We start from the raw sequence: 22,015 nt of genomic DNA, 5'->3' as shown, positions 1-22,015 counted from the left end.
TGTCTTTAAATCTTGGCATTAAAACACTTTGGCATGCATGCATGTGTTTCATTATACATTGTATCTTCTATGTACAAATGTTGCCTCTATGCCAATTAAGAAAAAAACCTTGAAAAAAAATACAAGTCTGTTTTGCAACGAAAGAAATACAGTGCAGGTCAAGCCTCTAGTACATATATAAGAACAAGTAACTCTTGTTTATCAATACTGAAAAGGCTATCAAATCCAAAAGTATAGAAGAAAAATATAGCAATATGAGATATGAAAAAGTTTGTAGTGAAATCTTTTTAGGAAATATTCCTTTTATATACCCTGTTTTTCTGTATTTGCAATACTAATACATGTAGTTTGTTCTTTGCATTGAGTCATTAACAGGGTCCAATTTTATGGCTCTGCTTACTGTAAGCAAAGAATCGGTGCTTGGGTGGGGGGGAAGAGGGGAATTCTGTGCTTACGTCAAGCGTATTTCACGGGTTAGCGGGAAACTGTTACTTGCATTCATATTCCACGCTACTAGGCATTTTTCGCTTACACAGCTAGCGCAGACACTCTGTGCTTGCCCTGCAAGCGAAGAATGGTGATCGTAGGCGCATAATTCAACAGTAAGCCGCATAACTCGGCAGTAAGCAGAGCCATGAAATTGGGTCTATTTGAGAAGTTTTTTTTCATTTGTAGTTAGGTCTTGTCAGAAACAATGCCTCTCTGTTCCTAAACAGTACTTCTTTGCTGCTGTACAGCGGCACTGTATTCACACAACTCTTAAAAGCAGAAGTCATAGAGTGTAGTGAATCATTCTTCAAAAGTTGCTCCGAGCTTGTATTACTGTTGCCTCTATTTATAGGGCTGGAAACACTGTCCCTACGCAGTTGTTCAATCGAGGTGAAAGGTCCAGAATAACCGCCGAAGATATTGGGGGAGTATGCATGGTTGTCGTCATCTTCGTTTGGCTTGGATCCTTTGCACGCCTGGTACTGCGATTCTAAATGTTTAGTCTTGGCGACACCATCGGCGCTATCATTGAGTCGTCCGCCATGAATTCCAAGGAGGGTCGGGAGAGACTGATCGTGAGCAGCGAGCTTGTGACTAACGAGTCCACGCTGGATTTTCAACTTATGGTGCTTCTCCGTGTTCTTGTAGAACCGGGCGGTCGACCGCGGCCGTTTTAACCCACCGATATGAAGTGTACCCATGGCTTCCAGACCACTGATCCATTGGATGTCTTCACGTATGTTAGAATCCATCGTGTTGAAAACAGACTGCTTGTCCAAGACCGCAAGTTGACGGGCCGTGCTTGCGCGTGATTTGGCAGTGCTGGCTGCACGTGACAACGACTTCTCACGATTTGAGGGCGCTACTGTATGCTGGCTGCGAATGGATTGGATGTCAGTAGCGACAACGGATGGATCTGTGTTACTTTGCGGATCGTCCTCACCGCTAAACTCGGACTGCGGTAACTGTGGAAGCTGGTTGTCCGGTTTTTTCGTGTTCATGATTGGTCTCGAATACACTCTGCGTGTTGCGACATTCAATGCGTTTTCTCGTGGGGTCGTTGAGGGAGTGAAGTCGGCCTTCTTGCATACCATTGGCTGGAAGTATACGTTGCCATGGTAACCAGTCCATGCCTGAAACAGAATTTAAGCATAAAATGCATCAATACACTCTACAAGAAAAATCAGAAACAACTCTGCTGTGTGAAGTTGAAAACTTGAAACTGATGCTACATGCCAATGATGGACCAGAGGCAATTTACCAGCCAAATTGTCAGAAGTTTTAGCTAAAAGGGTGAAACAGAAAAAAAGACCAGCGTGCGCTCTTGTAGGATCTGGAAAAATGTGTGTGATAACTAACTTACCTTGATTGGAGCTATGGGGTGCTGTCGTTTCTGCGCCACATAAAACAAGCGGTTTGGGTTCCGCACCAATGGTGGGTCTTTAGTATTAGCAACCACCGCTGGCAGACTCAGAACAGGAAAAGCAGTCCCATTTTCCTCAACGATATTGTCGGGAGTGTTTGGACGGTAGAAAGTTGGAACATTCGATGTTCCTGTACGACTGCTGCGACATCGTTTCTTCATGATGGTCAGTGCATGCTCATAAAGGTTTTCTCTGGAAGGTGTGTTGAGACCTCTGCCTTGGATTTGACTAAAGCTAAAATAAGAAAAAAAATATGGCATTTTAGAAATTACTTCATGTAGAATTGTAATGGTTTTAAATTACCGAATTCCTGTTGCAAATGCTGAAGGCCCTACATGTATAATACTTTTTCAGCAAAGAACAACCTCTTCTTTTCAAAAAGTGTCCAGAACAACTTGGGAATTATTGGAACAATGTTTAATTCCTGAGAATCCTTCCTTGTTATACATATCTTTGAATTGGTTCTTTGTACCCCCGCCACCACAGTTATGTGGAACTGGGTGCTATAACATTTTCTGGCTTGATATCTCTGATTAAAACCTAGACATTACCCATGGTCTAAAAAAATCTGTACCCCCCAGAGATTCTGTTACCCCATAATTTGGGCTGGAAGCGGTCGATTCAAAAGAGGGCCCTATCAAAAGAAACTTGTGCACAGTTCATCGAATGGAGGAGGGGGCGGGGGCACAGAATCTCGGGGGGACGGAATCTCCTGCCACAGTGGCAGTTTATACTATCTATGATCCTATCTAAGATTGATGCAGCAATTACCTTTCTGCATAGTCGGTCATCACCGTGACTGGTGTATTGGTTGTTGCCCCCCGTCCATACTCGTGAAACTCAAACAGCGACTGGTTATCATTTGATGCACTGATGACCCTCGCCAACTCTGCATCAACTTCCTCATCCATGTTGGCTGGGAAAGAAAAATCCACACTCTTACATGTTCCTCCTTGTTTGTAACCGTTACCGACTCCCCCAGTCCATTTCCCACCCTGTGTGTGACCATCTCTGCTCTGGGGTTTGCCCATGACCTGAGGGGTGCCTAGGTCAATGATGATCGATGTTGAAGTGACGGCTATTGTTTGTGGTTGCGACGATTTGGTATGAAACATTTTTTTATTCTCAGTTGGCTTTGAAACAACACTTGAAGGTTTTTCCGTTGTGGTATCGCAAGTTAAGTTTCCTTTGTCTTGCGATTTAATCGCTTCTTGTGAGTCTTGTTCTTTTACTCCAGATGGTTTGGTATGAGACATGTTTCCATCACTCTCATCGTTTGTTGGCTTTGAGGGTTCTTTCTTGTTGGTATCGCAAGATACTTTTCCTTCATCTTGCGTTTTAATCACTTCCAGTGACTCCTGCTCTTTTACTCCCAAATCATCCAATTCTTCAAGGAGCTTGTCCTCTTCTTTTGTTTCATCTTTCTTTAGTTCTCCATCACCTTCCTTCTTAGAATCTTTCTCACTGCTGTCTCCCGTTTCATCCTCCGTTAAGGTTGTGGATTTATCCTCATGTGTGTCATCGTAACTGGCTCTTCCCTCTTCAGCAACTTGCTTTTCTTCTGAATTCGGAGGATCGTCCCCGTCGTTACTCGTGTTTAAAGATTCCATTTCATCGTTCATTTCATCTCCGGAAGGACCTTATGAAAGTGAAACAAACAAACAAACAATTACATAATTACCGATTCATTATAATTACAACACTATTGTTTATTAGACAGTACTAAGACCCAATAACTCGGGCATCGTACGATAAATCTTCGGTTTGTACTATAGTACGAATTGCAGATGTCAAAATAGGTTTGAAATGAGTACAGTCCCCCAGAGTTAAAGGGTGGCCTGAATTAGAACGGGGCTGTGCTATTTTCAAAATTTTGTGTCGGCAAACACTCTGCAGCAAAAAAAAAGAAAACAAATTGAATCTTTCTAAGATCAAAAGTTGAAAAGGTACAGTTGCATCTGATATGGTCAGAGGTTTCTATTTCTATCTGTACCTGCAGTTCAGAATCATCCGTATAACACATCATCGTGTGGTATGTGCGATTTCTACATCCATGGTGCGATCAAAACAAACTTGTTCCATAAGTTTACTAAATAAATGCAATGACCGTAAATGGGGTACAGTATAAGTTATTCCATCCATGACCACTCCTCCGAACATAACCCACATTTTTCGGGTTCTACGTCAAAAGTCAAAGTAACCAGCTTACCATTCCGCTGAAAAGTTTAATGTCTGGTCATCCTGTTTGTTGACGGATCTTCACACAAAAGAAGAACACAATGGGGCACAAATGTACAAGAAGTTAACCCTATGACCGATTTATGTACAATTGAATACCAAATAATATGGACCAGCACTTCCTATCGATTGCACACAAACCTGCACGGACGCCCTCTGTCGTCGCCATGGCTACTAATTGATTGAGTTGTTGGACTAGTCCATTTTATTCGACGGGGGTGGGGGGGGGGGTTGAAGGAAGTGTATACGTACACTCTTGCGCGCCTATTTGATGAACAAAACGGTAAATATGTGTCGGCCGGAATAAGAATTAAAACCACTTTTGTTAATTGTTTTCACATTCATTGCGAACATAATACAAACAAAAACCAAAAGTGTGATAATTTTGTATACTGTCTCGCTAACTATTACCCTGATCAGGAGAAGGAGGAAAAGACCCCTAATTCAGTGACATATCTTTGTTTAACATGTGAAGGTATTGTGGCTGCCAGGCGCTGTAGCTGCATTCTCTTGATGGTCGTTACAAGGCGTAGATTGAGACCCATCTCAACCCCCCCGTCTTTTTTACAGAGTCGCGTAATGCGCCCTCTTTGCACACAATATCGATACTATTTTATTCCACCGTTAAACGTGAAGCACGCCCTCTACAAACCACTCCGAAACAGGTGTCCTCATTTGCATAAGTAATTTCACTACCGTTGACTTCCGAGTTTACCCGCTGGCTCCCAACATCCTAGCCTAGTCTTGCGTGCCTAGACTGCATGTTACCAGGCGTAATTACAGCGTAGCGATGGAGAAGGGAAGCTTTTTAATTTGCCACCATTACCGCCTGCTCCCGTGATTGTATGGTTTCGTGTTGAACACTTTCACTTTTCAGTTTTCATTCGAGAAGTGGTTTTTTCGCACTTTTTCTGGAGTAAATTTTCAGACAGAACTGGAGAGACTCCTGTGCTGTGGATTTTGTATGGTAAGCATTGTTTAATAGTTTGTTTATGTCATAATGAGAATTAAATTTTGTAAGTTTGTCTTTCACGGACGAGAATCAAATCTCGTCTGCTCGTCGTCCGTGCAGTAATAAGTTCGAATTCGAATTTCAGAATCATACACGTCAAAATAACATCATGTTAATTTGATTCTATAGTGCCATGGGATTGTAAACTTTCACTAATATTGTTTAGTCCTCCCTTGTTCTGGCTCCATATATATGTGGCTCTGCTCCAATGCTGCAGAGCTTTCCACATTTTTTTTTGTAAGGCTTTCTGTGTTTGATTTTGAAGGCCATTTTGTGTGTACATGTGTTGTATTGTTGTTGGTTAACGAATGGCTTTAAATTTGGTAGTGAGTGCGTATGGAGGAAGGAAATGATACAACTAATGATGATGATAAGAAACTAATCTAGACTCGGGTAGAGGTGTGAATATTGTTTCCCAATATAACTTTAACACTAACACAGCAGTTGAGTAGTCTTTAATTTCAATATACCCCAAAATAATTTTTAAAAGCTTAAAACATGGTACAATTTACCTCCATCTGTATTGATTGTATTTTGTAACCTTGAGCCCAGATCCTGTTTATGAAACTGCCCTCTTTTAGTATAATTGAAGTATAGTCTAGTGTTGTTTTCTACCGTACCCTGCACTGTAGCATGCAGACCTTAAGATAGTTCCTAAGTTAGGACGAGTTAATCGTCTTAACTCGAGATAGGATCAATCCTAGCGTTTTGTGAAATCGGCTGCAGGTCCCACAAAGAACAGACGCCATTTGTAAAAACACCCTCTTCTCCTTGGGATGCCATAATATTGGAATGAAATGCGTCTCTTTCCAAAAGCATCAATGACTCTAGAAATCTGCCGGAAGTCTGATAGTCCAGTTTGTTTGTAAGCTATTTTTAATTCAAATAGAATAAAAACAGTTTTGAGTGGAAGTTTTAAATGACACTAATATCCCCATAATATATCCCCATGAGACATATTTCTGTTTTAAGTCAAAAACTTGTTACTTGAAAATCCTAGAGATCACTAAGTTTCCTAATAGTATTTACTTTTATTGTCACTGTCCAAGTAAGCACATGTGCAACCTTCCTTGCACAATATCTTTAACAGAAAGTTTGAAAATTTGTCCTGTTATTAACTAAAATGACATTTCCTAGTCAGTTTTCCTTGATAATTGAAATAAAAAGTTGCACCCCCTGGTGACCCTTCGCTGCCGCCTCCCAGACTGAATCGTAAACTCAAATGTCATACCTGGCTGCACTGGTGTTTAAGTCCACCAGCTTTTTAACTAGCACTCAAAATCTATAAAGGGATGCCTTCAACTGTAATCTAGTCAGCTGGACCACTTTGAGACAATTTTGACTAGTCCTCAAGTGTTTTAACTAGCATAGTGGTCACTGGCGGACCACTGCCCTTCCTCCATGGTTAAATAGAAATCAGGTTCTTATTATATCCAATGCTTACATACTATAGTGAACACACATTCATAGAATATCTGGTGTTTAAAAGTCCTCATCATCACCTTTTACTCTTAAAAATGACACATGTGTTGAGGCAAAGCACAAATGAAGGTCTTTAAACCTTTTTCCTTGTTCAGTAGAGTGTCATGTCCAACCCATTGTGTACATTGTGTAACCATAGAGTAAGGACTACTCTATGGTATAACCATAGAGCAATGACTTGCTGTATGGTATAACTGATGTCACATTCCTCCATGCCTCCAACCAAGTACCCAGGCATCAGGCTTGTGCACTGTACATGCTGCATGTGCTACCATTGCCTCTGGATACTGCAAGCCCTTCATTACATGTACTGTAGTTTGTTTTGATATTGTGAAATGGAGTGTGTTTGTGCATGCTTGTAAAATCAATGCCAATGCCTCAACTACAGTGTACGTGACATTATGTAAAATGTGGAGCAGTCTGAAGCAAAAATAATCTACCAGTTCAGTAAGTTCAGTTTATTTCATTATTTAAAATGATAAACATTATTGTATTAGTAGTTTATGTACAATGTAATGATTAAGTGGTGGGAGTCACCTAAAAGCAAGCTTGTTCAAATGGTGGAGACCCTCAGTATTATTGTAACTGGGCAATGCTCTAAGGACTTTGTGAATATTTTAACACACTCAGAAATTCCCCCTAAAATAAACCTCATGAATGCATGTTTCAAATAAAGTAAACTTATAATATACATACGAATTAGTTTTTAAAACCAGGAACGTGTCTATATTCCCAAGGAAAAACTAACCATTTTAATTAAGCTTGGGCGATATCACGATATTATTGAATATCACGATATTAATTTGGAAACGATTTCGATATCGGATGGATTTGGTTTTAATCGAAATATCGATATATCGCGATAAATCGCGATATATCGTGATATCGATTAAATGTCGCAATATCGCGATGTATTTGCTAGCTGAGACATCTTGCACCCCATAGGTTTGGAGTAAAACCAGAAGAATAGGTCATTAGAACACCTCTCTTATGCTCTGACTGTCTCTTCTACAACTTTCACTTGGAGTTTGAAGACTGATGATGTCAAATTTAATTAATCGCGATTATATCGAATATCGCGATATATTGTCGGCGATATATCGTGAATAAAATAAATCGATATCGCTCAAGCTTAATTTTAATCCTGATTTTGCATAATGATGGAGTACAGCTTGCACATACATGAATTTAAATGAAAAACTTGATCTTTGAACCTTTCAACCCCCCGCCCCACCTTTAAAAAAAGGAAGGCGGGTGTATATTCTGCAATACTTAAAGAAATTATCATCTGAAAATTCAGCATTTTAAGCATTTTAAAAAGATTATTTTAACACTTGACTGTGTTGGTAGTGGACTTAACAGGGATCATAGCTTTTGGTCTCACTACAGCACTGACTCATTACCATCCTTTGTTTACACTGGTTTTTAAACCTTTGTAAAGGTTGCCATTCTTCATTGCATGATGGAAATACAATATGGAAAGGTTGGCGAGTTGAAACCAACGGTTCTTTTCAGAACCACCCCGACTCATTAGAGATAGTCATTACATGGTGTTACCGCAAACCTTTCCATATTTCATTGCATCCGTTGAAGAAGTTGTTCTGATTAATATTTATTAATATTGTCATTAAAGTCCGACTGCTCTGCCAGTCATTTGTTTTTAAAGTGGGCTTCTTTATTTGTAGTGGGCTTCCATCAGTAAGACAGAGCACGGGTTTGTAAAAAGGCCACTCCTGTATTGATTCGGATTTTAATTTGCAAATTGAATTTGTGTTTCTTTGTTGACTGCTTCTAACCGCCAGCCTTTTACAAATTTCACAAAATTGAAAGGAATCTCCCCGAATTGCTATGGTTACCAGACACAAAGGGATCAAATTTCATTTTGTGTATTCACACTCTCTATTGCTGATGCATGACGGCCCCCTGGTTTACCTTGCGGTTGTTGAATTTGTTGACTGCAACATTGCACCATAGAGAAAGGACACCCATTGTGATTACACAGACCTGGATATAAATTAACACCAGGCTAAACTTGGCTTTACAAATATATAATTCATTCATATCATTGAAACCTCCAAACAATGAACAATGTGAGAAACTGTTGACCCGAATCTATCAGCTCGTTAAATTCTCAAATCTTTTTCGTCAATTTTTAAAAAGAATTTCCTGAAAGCTTTTTTAAAGCATCTGACAATAGTTTCTTTCTGCTCATTGTGTTACTTTTTAATGGCGGAAGTTCAGTTTAAATCTTGTTTTCATAAGTCGGAAATCGGTTCTTGTTACCTCTTATTTTATTGTAAATGAGAAAAATTAGGACAGTGCACCCCATTATTTATTTCTTATATTCTTTCATTGAGGCATGGCCAGAACTTTTTTGCTGTTTTGAAAAATTAATCTCTTGAATCAAAGAGAAACTGTGAATTTAAGTACAGAAATTCATTCTCTAGTCTTTAAGGGCAATGCCAGCTGCATACAGGGAGGCCTACCCACATAAAAACTGCATGACCAACACCCAATAATGTTCAGGAGAAATTGAGATTAATAAAAGTGGGGGCATTTTAAGGGGCGAAGAAGTGGGCCTCTGTTGATACTCTCTGAAAGAAGCGAATGAAATATTTGGATTTGAAACTTGGTCCTTTTCTGATTAACAAACACAATACACACTCATTTCATGAAACAAAAGTGAAGCGTATTCTCTAAGCTTTGCATTGTTGATGTGATTTGAAACGCATGTATTTGTATTGCAGGCATAATATTCTTCCTACTTTAATCTGATTTTCTATTTGTTTTGCAATGGAGAAAATCTTTAAAATTTAGATTAAACAGCCTGAAAAGTCTTTTAAAGCCAACAACAAGTGTACAGATACATGTAGGTCAACCCTTGTACACAGGTCCATCCTTGTAATCATTTAAATTCTCCTATTGTTTCTAAGAAATCAATTTTCATGCCTGGTATTAAACAAAACAGAGCACGTAATACCTTTAAAATTCCCTAAAAGTTCAAGTGATTACTAAAAATTACACTCTAAACATCTTTTATTGATATTTTAATTAAATTGTCACTTTGATAAATTAAGAAGACTCTTTGGGCATAATAAGCAGCTGCTTCGCAATGACAACATTACCGTGTTGGGAATTATTAATAACTGTGCCTTATTGAAATAACATTGTTACTATCAAGGTCTATGCGCTGGATTTTAATGGGAAGGCGGAGTAAAGGTGTGGAGAATGCACAGTCTATCACTATACTTATCAAAAATAATGGTCATGTTTATAGTCTGGCATTTTTTAAAGGAAAATAAGTATGGTAGATCAGGTTCTCATTGTTAAAACTCTTAACTAGAGGACAAATACCTTTTTGAGTTTTTTACTTGGCTGAAAAGACGCACAACAAGCTACTAGTATAAAATCCTGGTTTTAATCATCTTTATCAATCCAAAGAAAGTTTCTATTTGAGAAAATATGAAAACAGATCTTTGTGAAGCAAGAAACTGCATTATATAAAGAAATTATTTCAATATTTTGTTTCACCCTCCAACACTCAATAGCCATGTTCTTGAAAGTGGGCTGTGTGGCAAGCAACTAATTCTTGTCGAACCTGTCATATTTATTCTGAGAATTCAAGTGGAGTCTATTTATTCCACGTATATTTATAACCTTTGTATTTATCGCCTACTTTTCCAATAAACACCGAGGCACTTTGTTGATTGGGTTTTCAGGCCCTACTTGACTGCTTGGGTTTTCCCTGGAATAATTCTTTGGGGTTTTCCCTCCCACATCTAAAACTGAAATCTATTCATTGTCTTCTCGTTTGGCTCTAATAAGAGCGTTGAGAATATCCAAATCCCAAAACCTACTTCAAAATTGCTATTATTATTTTTTTTATAGAATGAATTGAAAGACACAGTAATCCTGAGCTCATCCGCCTACACACTGCACATCACTGCTAATGAAATGTGACGAGTATCACCAACAGACACGGTTGTACTACAGATAGGAATACCTTTGAAACCCTCAGGATGCATTGAAACAAATAGTAATTGCTCATCCCCACCCACTGGTGATCATTCTGTGAGCTGCTGGGATGGATAGTTCGGACAATGTCCTTGCTGGAATTAACCACTCACTACAAGACGGATGGCAAGCCAAACTCAAACCGAATGGGCGACTTTTCTACCTTGAGTAAGTACAAATTGTTCTCAGGTTTTTTAATAGTTTAACAATTTACTCTCTGAATTTTGTGTTGTTCTGTTAAAGGCACTGGACACTATTGGTAATTGCTCAATCAAAATTGTTAGCATTACAACTTACTTGGTATTGAGCAATGAGGGGCTGTTGATAGTATAACACATTGTGAGACACGGCTCCCTCTGTAGTAACAGAGTTTTTGAGAAAGAAGTAATTTCTCACTCAAATATTGTTTTAAAACATTTTTTATTAGGCCTCTGAAAATACTTTGTCAAATTGTATAGGGATTGCTGGACAAGATCGTAGATTGTTTACCTGGCCTTCCTTCTTCTAGAATCATTTCCAATTTGGCAAATGAAATCAAAACAGCGCCATTTCCTCAGTAGATGTTGACATTAATTCCAGTTGATGGGTTTACCTCAATGCTAAGGCCAACTCAAATTAAAAACAAAACATGAAAATGGAAGGAGGGCCTTTTTTTTAATGCAGCTCGACACATTTTTACAGACAACAGGTTGGGCTATTTTTCAAATTTGTTTTTGTGATCGTCTGAGATCGGTAAAATATATCTTTATCTTTAAAAAAGAAAAAGAAAAAAAGGAAGCAGCCTCTAAAAAGGAATGGGGCAGTGAGGGTAAACATGTTATTATTTCATTTTGGTTGACCTGTCTAGCTGATCAATACATCATGCTTTTTACATCTATCTCCATTACCAGTGTAAACTGGATCCCAAATTAAAGAATAATTGAAGGACATTTATTATGGATGTAGAATCATATACGCCCACCTGCTACTTCATGTTCATTTGGTTGTTGTTTTACCAGGGCCCATTTTTTTTTTTTAGAGCTCAGGCTTAAAGGCACTGGGCTCTTTTGTAATTACTCAAAATAGTTGTTAGCATAAAAACTCCCTCTGAAGTAACGTGATTTTGGAGAAAGAGGTAATTTCTCACTGAAATATTAAAAGAATTTAGTGGAAATACTGCTTAAAATTCTGCTTAAGAAGAGCAATATGAATAATGAGCAGAATACCAGTCACAAGTTGTATATGTGATCTGGTATTTGGCTGGTAACCTTATTCTAGTAAGCATGATTTTGTTTTGCTTACCTCATTTTGTGCTTATTGCTCAAGCTGTTGGCTGTTGAAGGCCCAATCTAGTGATACTTGAACTAATTGATCTCATTAATTGTTCCAAGAAACCATAATCCACAAATAGGCAAGCAAACATCGCTCAAATGGACGCCCCTAGATACATGAAGATCTTGCAGAATTGATACGGTAACCCAGCCAACCAACCAGGGGCTCCTTGCGTGTTTAGTAATTGATTGAACAAGACGAATTAACTCCCCATGCCCCATTTACTTTAGTGTTTTTGGCAAATTGTGTCCCCGCCCCCCCCCCCCCCCAAAAAAAAAAAAAATGTCAGTGATTTCCCCAAATTCTTCCTAACTTATTTATCTTACGACTTAAGACAATCCCAGTCTTGCACTGTAATACGTAAACCCTAAGGTTAATCCTAAGTTCGGACTAGTTATCTCGAGATACATTGTAGTATTAAGCCTACCGTTTCGTGTACTGCTGGTCATAATAGGGGCCACAAAAGCCCTATTTTTCATTTTGAAAACTGTGAAGTCTTGCAGTCTTTATTTTTTAGCTTTGCAACGAATTTCTGGAAGGAACTGTAATCGGTTGTTACCAATTGGTTGACGCATGAAATAGTTAAAGTTTTTATATACACTGGAAAGGATATATTTGGACAAACAATAAGAATGAATTGGTGAGCTATTTCAGACCTGATACTTCACGGAGGCAACAACGGCAACTGCCTCTGTACCCCCTGGTCACTGCCTTGATGCCCTTGAAATACTCCAGTAGAAATTTTCAATTTCCCCATAGGGTGACCTTTACCGCGGAGATGCCTTTATGCCCCTGCCCTTTCACAAAAAAAGCATACCTGCCTGCTATTTAATACAAAACTAACAAATTTAAATAGAACTTCCCAGATACGCCTCCTCCTAATGGCTGCATGTTGGGGGTGTTTCTCTGGGACTGTACAATGTGAAACTGTTAGAAACAAAAATGTTCACCAGGTGCGTTAGTGCCGCGCTAAAAGCCTTGACATTTGAGCTGAGTTTCATTTTAGCCAAGTCTGTTTATCTTTTTATCTATCAAAATGTCATAAGATACCCCCAATCATTTTGAATGCTCTGCTAGAGTTGTGGTAGACTTGTAGACAAGTCGTAGACGGTCTGTCGCGGTGAAAGTCGAGTCGTTGAGGTGGCGTAATTCTGGTCTCCATGATCACAAGACTACTGCCTGCCCGAGACCACTGCTCTTGCGTGAAACTGCTGGCTACCAACCCCACAGCGCGACAGCAGTAGTCTCGCGGGACCAGCAGTCTCATGAGAATAGTAAGTGACGCGGGAATTGCGGAGAGGGTCGGAACGCTATCACAGCGACAGACATTTGTACGACTTGTCAACAAGTCTAGAGTTGTGGCGATGTGGTTGAAGATCTTCCTGTTCAGAGTGTGTATCCTTGATATTTGCAAACTGCATTATTACAGAATGCTATCAGAGGAAATGATCTCGCTGAGAGTCTTCCCTTGGTGGTCTTATGTTTACATGGATCAGACAATCAGTTAAATCAGACTACGAGACTGTCAAGAGATTGCATGGCAGAAATGCTGCACTGGTGATTTCGTGCTCTTGCATTTTACTAATTTTGCTATAAAAAGGCTTTGATACCTTTTGTGTATCAAGTTTTTTGGTGATGACATGAATCCCTAATAATGCTCACTGTGAATGAAGATGTGTGTAATATAGTTTACCTGTAGAAGTTTCAGCTTTATTAGTCATCAATAAAAACAAAGGTTCAATCACTGATTTTTTTTATTTCTCAAAAACTACAGCACCTTAGCAAGTAACTATTAGAGGGAAGTTTTTCATCGTCATCATTAAACTGTGTATGTTTGGAGTAATTCTGCGCACGTTTGTGTTTTCAGTATCTAAAACCTTTATTTAAGTCCCTTGTTTCCCAAGTTTGTCCGTTGTATGTATCATGATAATGTATTTATATCATCTCGGTGCTGAGTTAACCTCTATTTTAATTGGCATTAATGTAATTGGCCTTCGCTCATCTCCATCTAATCATAGAATTCACTTAAACAGACTGAGCTATAACATTATTGGATAAGATTATTATAGGATGCATTATTGCAGTCTGACATTGTGTGAAGGCCAATAGCATCCACTTAAGCCATTCCACTAAAACATGTAGCATGTGGTTTGGCATTCATGATATGAATTGCTCTGCATTTTAAAACATAATGATTTTAAATATATGTTAAATTTGCATCGCAGATAAAAATACTAATTTTGGTGTAACCCTTACACGAATGTGTGTAAGTACTGTGTACTCAGTACTCTTTCCAGAGTTCTGTGACAACAAAATTGCAGGCATATTACTTAATGGGATTTGAACCCAAGACCTGCTCTAAGACACTGCGCTAGATGCAAATGTTGTGGGTTCAAATCCCACCTGTGTAATATGCCTGTGGATTTGTTCACAGAACGCAGGAAATTACTGAGTATACAGTGCTAGCACATTATTGTTGTTTACATGGGTAAATTCAACAGGAAACAGAATTGGTAAATTTAAACTAATTTGGGGTTGAACCAAGACAAAATTTAGTTGGGTGGGATTTGACAGGCCTGGAATTTCATCTTTGAGAGGGCAAGGCCATTTTCATTTTTAAAAGGGCACTTGCATTGGAAAATCTTAAAGTCTATGGGAATTTTTTAAAGGGCACCAAGGACAAGACAAGGGCAACCGTGGCCTCCGTGAAATTCCAGGCCTGATTTGAACAAACAGACAAGCTCTAGGTTGATGTGCCGGTGCTTTACCAACCTAGCCCTATACAGGCAATCTCCCAATCTTTGTTCAGGGGTTGTGTAGGTTTTTTTAAGCTTAATCTGTGGATTTTCTTTTACCAAAACCCCTTTGAATTCACTTACTTTTTAAAACTTTATACAGTACAGCACTACTTTCATTCAAAATTGCCAACAAGGTAATAAACATTGTTATTAATAACAATAAACTTCAAATAATAGTGAACTTGCTGACATTTCGAGGGAGTGTTTGCTCTGAATAGGGTCGATTTGTTCTTCAAACTGTATACTCTGCTCATATACTCTACTTACAGTGTGCTGCTTGAAACGGCGAGCCCAAACCAGACCTTGTCAGAGCCAACACTCTCAAAAGAGATTTGTTACATGGTTGTACCCGCAAATCTACTTTTATTTATAGTTTATTCTTATTCTTCACACAATGAAAAACGTCAAACATCAGTTTTGTTTGTAATAACCTTGATCATGCTGAATTTTTTTGTTAAGTAGCAACTAATTCTGCCCCCCCCCCTTCCCTCAGTCGACTGTCTGCCTTCGAAGTTTTACACAGCGTAGAAACTGAACTTAAATCTGTCCCTCTGTCTCCGCAGATCATGTAGAATGACAAAAGCAAGAACTGCTAAATACACCAGAGGGAAATGCGAAGGTCAACTGTATTATTTGACATTATTACGCATGACAGATTTTCCCATGGCAAACAATGAAAGTGTAATTTATTGTTTTATGCGCAATATGTTTCAAGGCAAAGAGCGCTGTTATGTTCTTAGTATTAGGCTGTGTGAAATGGCTAAAGCTAGCATTAGTCACGCTGGTTGCATTTTAGCTTATTTTAAAAAGCCTTTTAAATTTTTGTTTATTGATTACCATAGTATAGGGGTCTCCCCATGATTTTTCAAAACTACCTTGTTGATTTTCTCACGATATTTTTGTGTAGTTTTTAAAATGTCTTTTTTTTGGCACATTTGTCTTTATTTGTGCAAATCGACATTTTCTTGTAGCGATCGGCACGCAACTTGCGCACAGGGGAACCATTGAAAAAACATTTATTTTGCATATGCTTGAAAACTGCTGTTGGCTCCCAGTAAAGTTGTTTACGCTTTTCTGAGTACTATTCAAGTAATTGAACTCTCACAGATTAAAGTTCTTCAAATATTGTATAAAAACTCTTGCTTCACTGTGTCAACTTTTGATGTTTTGCCCACAGTAGTCGGTTTTTCCTGAATTCACTTGATATCAGGTTTGATATGCTTTGTTTTTAAAAGGGCAAGGGCACGCCAAGGCATGTTCTCCTTGATACAGGGTACTCTCTTAAGGAAAATTTCTACTGGTCTGGAGCATTTCAAGGGCACCAAGGCAATGACCAGAGAGCATTGAGGCAACGGCCTCTGTGAAGTATCAGGCCTTCACTAGATATTTCCCATATTATGTACTAAGGGAAAAACCTTTTTGGGTTTTGATTCAAAGCGTATTGACATAGTATAAGTGTAAGTATGCCTAGTGCTTTATACAAGTACATGTGTATGGCACTTTTGCTTCCTCCTTTCTACAAAGGCACAGCTTGCGTTTCTAAGCAAACTCGGATACATTACACCCAGATTGCTAAATTGTGGTTTTAGAACTGAACTGGTTGAATAGGGGATTGTTCGGATTTGTAACAGGATCATGCAGTGTGGCATTGATAGAATCAAAGTAAAAGTGTAACATGAAATACAACAAGTAGGGTAGCAAGTGAATTTTTGTGCTGTGTAAACTAAGTTCCAAGGATCAATATTTAGCCTCAGTCTTATGTTGGGAACAAAGTTCTAGCCAGGATTCGATAACAGTGTGTCCAAATTGTTCACTTACAATACATTTAAATGTAATGACAGATAAAACGGGGTGTCGAAATTTAAAACGGGGTGTAAGAAAGACACCCAGACACCCCTCTGGCTAACTCTATATGATTTGGAACCAATTCAGCTACCACTATTGTGTTAAAGGGGTAGTATACCTTTGGTAACTACTCGCACAAATAAATCACCTTAAAAACTGACTTGGTTGGAAGCTTTGCAGCTTCCCATAATAATGTATACATTTTTGAGAAGCAATTTCCTACAAAGGTATGTAGTTTTACATCGGGAATTCAAAACATTTAGATCTGTAAAACGCTTCTGCATGAAACGTTTCTCAGACTGTATGTTCCAAATACGGATTAGTCTTACTGCGCCGACATAACTGCTGGAGATTTTCAGCGATATCTTGAAAATGCTACCACCTTTCAAAACACACTTTTCACGGGTTAGTTTTACAGAACACTCGAAGGGTTCCAAAAACCAGAGTTATACTTTGCCTGATGCAAAATATTTAGACTAAACATGTCTTGTGCGCTGTGAAGAATAAGATCAAGATATAAAAGTTGCAGGTTGTGAATTTTAGGGTCCGACAAATTGAATTTTACAGTCCGATACATTGTGTGCTATATATGCTCAATGACGTGTGAGAAATCCAAAGGCCTATACCTTTATTAAGTTGTGGCCAAACGTATCTCTTTCGCAAGCTTGTCAAGATCCGAGTTTTTTTTTGTTTTTTTTGCCATTCTATACATTGACACTTATGTTTTACTTTCTCTTCATGTTTATGTTGACTTACACATTATTAGTTATAACAATAGCAAAACTCATCATGCGCACATATCCATTGATGGAGTGCCCAAGGCGCCTACAAAAATACAATACAAAGACTTACAAAAACTGACAAATTTATGGATGCTGTCAGGCCTGTGTGCTTCGTTTTTGAAAGGGCAAGGGCACCAAGGCATCTTCTCCTTGGTAAAGGCCACCCTATGAGGAAATTGTGAATTTCTACTGGGGCATTTCAAGGGCACCAAGGCAATGACCACGGGGCACGGAGGCAATCGCCTTTGTTGACTCTGTGAAGTGTCAGGCCTTTCCTGTACATATTTTTATGGAAAACGATGATCAGTACAATGAGCAAGATAAATGCTGGAGACATCAAAAAAGACACTATTTGTAATTACTCAAAATAATTGTAAGCATAAAAACTTACTTGGTAACCAGCAATGGAGAGCTGTTGAATGTAAAAACATTGTGAGAAATGACTCCCTCTGAAGAAACAAAGTTTTTCAAGAAAGAAGTAATTTTGCACTAAAATATTTGAATTTGATTTTGAGACCTTAGAATTAGATTTTCAGGTCCTGAAATCAAGCATCTGAAAGCACACAACATCGTGTGACAAAGGTGTTTTTTCTTTCATTATTAATATTGGACATTAATTCAGTGTTTCTTTCATTCATTTCATTTCAAGATGGTTTGTTAAAAAGAGCATAAATCGTAGCCAAAAGCTTATTTACTCATGGTTTAAAATTAAAACAACAACAAGAAAAGACTTTATTCTGCTTAGCAGCTTATGAAAAATCTGTTTGAAACACAACAATAAGCTACACTGAGGTATAAAGGAGTGATATACAATGACTTTTTAGTTTTTTTGTTAATAAGAACCAACAAATGTGCACAAAATCAAGTCTGACTAAACCCTTATTTGCTGTTTTGCCCTGTAAGCATTGAACACCTGCACAATTTGATTACAATTTACATATCAAGTTCGAAACAACAGCATTCTTTAAACCTTTATAAGTTGCTCTGATTTATTTTTATAAATAGCGAAGATAAAATTTTGGGTGTATCCGCGCACTGTTTATCATAATAGACATTGAGGAACGACGAAGCGTATGCATAGTGATCGCCATCATTGGTTGCCACGGTGATGTGTGTCACACAGAGTGGCGAGACGCTGGAAATAAATGATTGGGATAATTAGTCGGAACAGGGTGTGTCGCCTCAAAATAACAGCAAAATAAATTGTCCATGAGGATAAATATTTAGCGCCACAAGCTTTCCTTCAAATATTTTTCCCAATAAGTTATAGGATACACGTTTGATAAACCGTTTGGGTTCTGTTTGCTATGGACCAATTTTTTTATGGAGTTGTAAAATAATAATTTAAAAAGAATACATTATGAGAAATCACCTAATATCATAATGTACGACCACTTCAAGCTCAGGGTTACATTAAACAAATTTGGGCTGTTGACCCAAATCAAATGCCACCAGGGGCACGTTGGCACCAACTGCCAACTCCTGGGACTGAAACAGGGTTACCCTCTTCACAGTCTGTAATGCTGTGGGTATCATCCACTAGGAGCCTGGCTGTTAGAGCACAATGCACCTTTCCCAGTAACTTTTTCTGATGCAATCATGGTTTAGTGACTTCCTCAAAGGCACAAGTGTAATGACCGGGATTCGAACCCAGACTCTGTTGCTGACAACACAGGAGTTCAGTTCGGTGAGCTAGACCGCTTAGCCACGACCTTATATGCATTTGCTGAGGGCGGAAAAGTTCAGTTTAGCCAACGCTTCACTGACCAAATTAATTTTCTCAATGCTGGTATTTCCTTTGTTTTATTTGCTACTTTGTGTGTGCAATTGCTTCTGCATAACAATGTTATATCATAGTTATATAATGGTTCGTTGAGCTAATTTTATTGCACTGCTAGCAATTATTTAGCTTGCTAGAATTGTGCTTTGATGGGGAAAACTACTGATTCTATACATCTACATGACATTGCTTCTGTCACTGCCCACACAACCGAACACATCATGTAAAAATCCACTTTTCTTTTTTTCCCACATTTTTCCAAAAGTGACTCTCGGGTTTTGAGAAGTAAAATCCACAAAAACGAAAATTTTGCCTTTATTTCAGTTTTACACATAAGCCTTTCTTTGATATTTTTAGAGGGTAAAACATTAGTTCAAAGTGTCAAGTGTCTAAGGATAGTGATGTTTAAAAAAATATATTTTTTTGTTAGTTTTTACTTAGTGTGCTTGTAAGTGAAATTTAATTGTGAACCATGTTTCTCTGGTTTCAGCTTTGATTGTAAGGACAAAGGTGTTTCTAAAAATGTTTTTTTTTAATAAGAAAGGTTGACATATATCAGCCATTTTTGCATAAACATCTATGAAAATTTGTTTTAATGTGCACAATGTTGTTAAATACTAAAAGTTTACACACGCCAAACATTGTCAGGAAACATGAATACACGACAAAAAGCGCAAACATCTTTGGGGTGTACATTGTGTATATGTAAACTCTGTTAATTTCAATGCCATTTCAAATTCATCTGCACATGTTTGCTGTTGTGCGCCTGGCGGCTTTCCGTCCCGTGTAACTTTGGACTTTTATTACCCTCGTTGTTTTATAATGGCAAGACGGGTTGCCATGGAAACACTAAAGGTTTATTGCTGTATGCTGGACACTTGAAGTGTGTTGCATCATAAGAGACTCATAAATGCGGATACAGAATGGTGGCTGTTTCAGTTATAGACACTGGACACTATTGATAATTAGCATAAAAACTGGTAACAAGCAATGGATGATATTATAAAACATTGTGAGAACTGGCTCCCTCGGAAGTAACGTAGTTTAAACATAGTTTTTGAGTAAGAGGTTGTTTCTCACTTAAATATTTGAATTTGATTATTAAAAGACTTCGGGTATGAAGCTTTTTTTAGTATTTTACTTCAAAAACTTCAATTGAAAGAATAGTTTTTGTGAGATCAAAGAATGTGCATCAGTGTTATTGTTGATATTTGGGGTTGAACAAAGAATTGACGAGAGTGACATTTGAACAAACAACCTCCGGATTAAGGTGCCGGCGCTCTAGCCCTATGTTGGCGGTCTCCCTATTTTGTCAATATCTTTGTTCGGGGGTGCCAGTCAGAAGTCATACAACCGTTAACTGCAGTGTAGCCAGTAATCACACCCAAATTACGATACAACCTGGGAAGCAGCAGCCAGGGGATCACCTCAAGGGGATGCGACTTTTTGTTTCAGATATCAATATAAACCACAAGGGAAACTGACTGGGTAAATTTTGAAATGGTTTTGGGGGTTGAACAAAGAATTGACTAGAGTGGGATTCGAACCAACGACCTCCGGATTAACGTGCCAGTGTTATTATTACTCAATACTGGTTTATGATTAAAAAACATCTGCTTGTCGCAGCCCAAAGACTGAATTATAATTTTTATAGAAATGATTTAAAAAGCACAGGAGAATATTTACACACAAGGAACATTCAAAATTTAAAAGCAAAAGACAAAAGAGATGTTATGAGAAGTAAATTTAAATAAAACATAGACATTAGTAGCGGCTTCATACCCAGTGCAAAATTCACACTGTGTTTTCAGCTTCTGGTGACCACACAAATCCTGAACTTTTTGACCTACATGTATTGTACACTGGTAATGTTGTGATTTCCTGGCCTTCATAAACTAGGAAACCCACAAAGCCAACCAGGGGAACCACAATGGTCAAATCAACAACCCCAGCTATTGCTCAAAATCACAAATCAACATTGTGCCTTAAGAAATTAAGTCAAGATTTCCCAATCATTTGCATAGTAGACTTGAAGAACCAATGACTAAAGGTTTGGTATATCATTAAGCAAGCCTCAGCTTTCTTCAAACTTAGCATCATGATGAAGCCAGCAGTGGCCAACAATACACAGCAGTGTATTTACCTCTGCATTCAAAACACAAGTTTCTATAGATATAGCCAGGGAGGTACTTTCTCCATACTAGGTGCTTACTCGCTCCAGTAAGCACATTCACTGAGTTGTGGACCAATACTCATCTCAATACCCCAAACAAACAAAACACCCTGTCATTATAATGACTTCTTTAAAACTCAGGGACACAGGATATTGACAAAATGTCACCAGAGAGTGCTTTTTAGTTTGAGGGCATCACATATTGAAATTAGAGAGGTATTTCTGTATTATTTAAAGGCATGGACAGTGACGCATTTGGTAATTGTCGAAGACCAGTAATCTCACTTGGTGTACGTATCCCAGCATATGAATAAAATAACAAGCCTGTGAAAATTTGGGCTCAATTGGTCATCAAAGTTGCAAGAGATTTACAGGAAAAAAACCTTTGTGCGCAAATGTGTTCTTTCTGATGCCTAATTAAAGGCTTCAGGTCTGAAGTCTTTTAATGTTTGTGCCTTGAATCAACCTCTTTGTAAAAAACTATGTTACTTCAGAGGGAGCCGTTTCTCACGATGTTTGATACTATCAACAGATCTCCATTGCTTGTTACCAAGTACGTTTTTATGTTGACAATTATTTTGAGTAATTACCAATAGCGTCTGATGCTTTTAATTCTTCATGGTTACTTTTTATGCCACTTGTTGTGTTGTTACAAGTCCAGTTCTCT

The 22,015-nt window shown here is 38.3% G+C and overlaps 2 protein-coding genes across 3 annotated transcripts in view; one reads left to right on the top strand and one right to left on the bottom strand.

Annotated features, from left to right (window-relative positions):
* Positions 1–410: 410 nt before the first annotated feature.
* On the bottom strand, positions 411–4,224 carry LOC117294055. Of its 2 annotated transcripts, none has more exons than XM_033776566.1 (4): positions 4,123–4,224; positions 2,685–3,552; positions 1,853–2,147; positions 411–1,622 (listed from the first exon to the last, which is right to left on the bottom strand). In XM_033776566.1, the coding sequence occupies exons 2-4, from the start codon at positions 3,533–3,535 to the stop codon at positions 666–668; spliced, it is 2,103 nt and encodes a 700-aa protein (XP_033632457.1). In that variant the 5' UTR covers positions 3,536–3,552; positions 4,123–4,224; the 3' UTR covers positions 411–665. The 2 variants fall into 2 exon arrangements, with proteins under 2 accessions (XP_033632457.1, XP_033632458.1); XM_033776567.1 differs by lacking the exon at positions 4,123–4,224 and adding an exon at positions 3,907–3,968.
* A 765-nt stretch (positions 4,225–4,989) lies between these two features.
* LOC117293338 overlaps positions 4,990–22,015 on the top strand; it is a 55,320-nt gene continuing 38,294 nt past the window's right edge. Inside the window, exons 1-2 of the mRNA XM_033775623.1 lie at positions 4,990–5,118; positions 10,534–10,827. Of these exons, the coding sequence (XP_033631514.1) occupies positions 10,730–10,827 (98 nt within the window). The 5' untranslated portion in view covers positions 4,990–5,118; positions 10,534–10,729. The remainder of the gene's footprint in view (positions 5,119–10,533; positions 10,828–22,015) is intronic.

This window comes from Asterias rubens, chromosome 8, assembly GCF_902459465.1.
Source record: "Asterias rubens chromosome 8, eAstRub1.3, whole genome shotgun sequence".
Taxonomy (NCBI): domain Eukaryota; kingdom Metazoa; phylum Echinodermata; class Asteroidea; order Forcipulatida; family Asteriidae; genus Asterias; species Asterias rubens.
Note: the sequence above shows the minus strand (reverse complement) of the source record. Positions and strands in the feature narration are given on the sequence as shown.

Excerpts from the sequence above, each read along its gene's own strand:
- LOC117294055 (XM_033776566.1), bottom strand. The coding sequence starts at position 3,535 with ATGAACGATGAAATGGAATCTTTAAACACGAGTAACGACGGGGACGAT. Across the intron at positions 2,148-2,684 it reads ATGACCGACTATGCAGAAAG|CTTTAGTCAAATCCAAGGCA; the intron begins GTAATTGCTGCA and ends TTCTTATTTTAG. Across the intron at positions 1,623-1,852 it reads ACCCCATAGCTCCAATCAAG|GCATGGACTGGTTACCATGG; the intron begins GTAAGTTAGTTA and ends ATTCTGTTTCAG.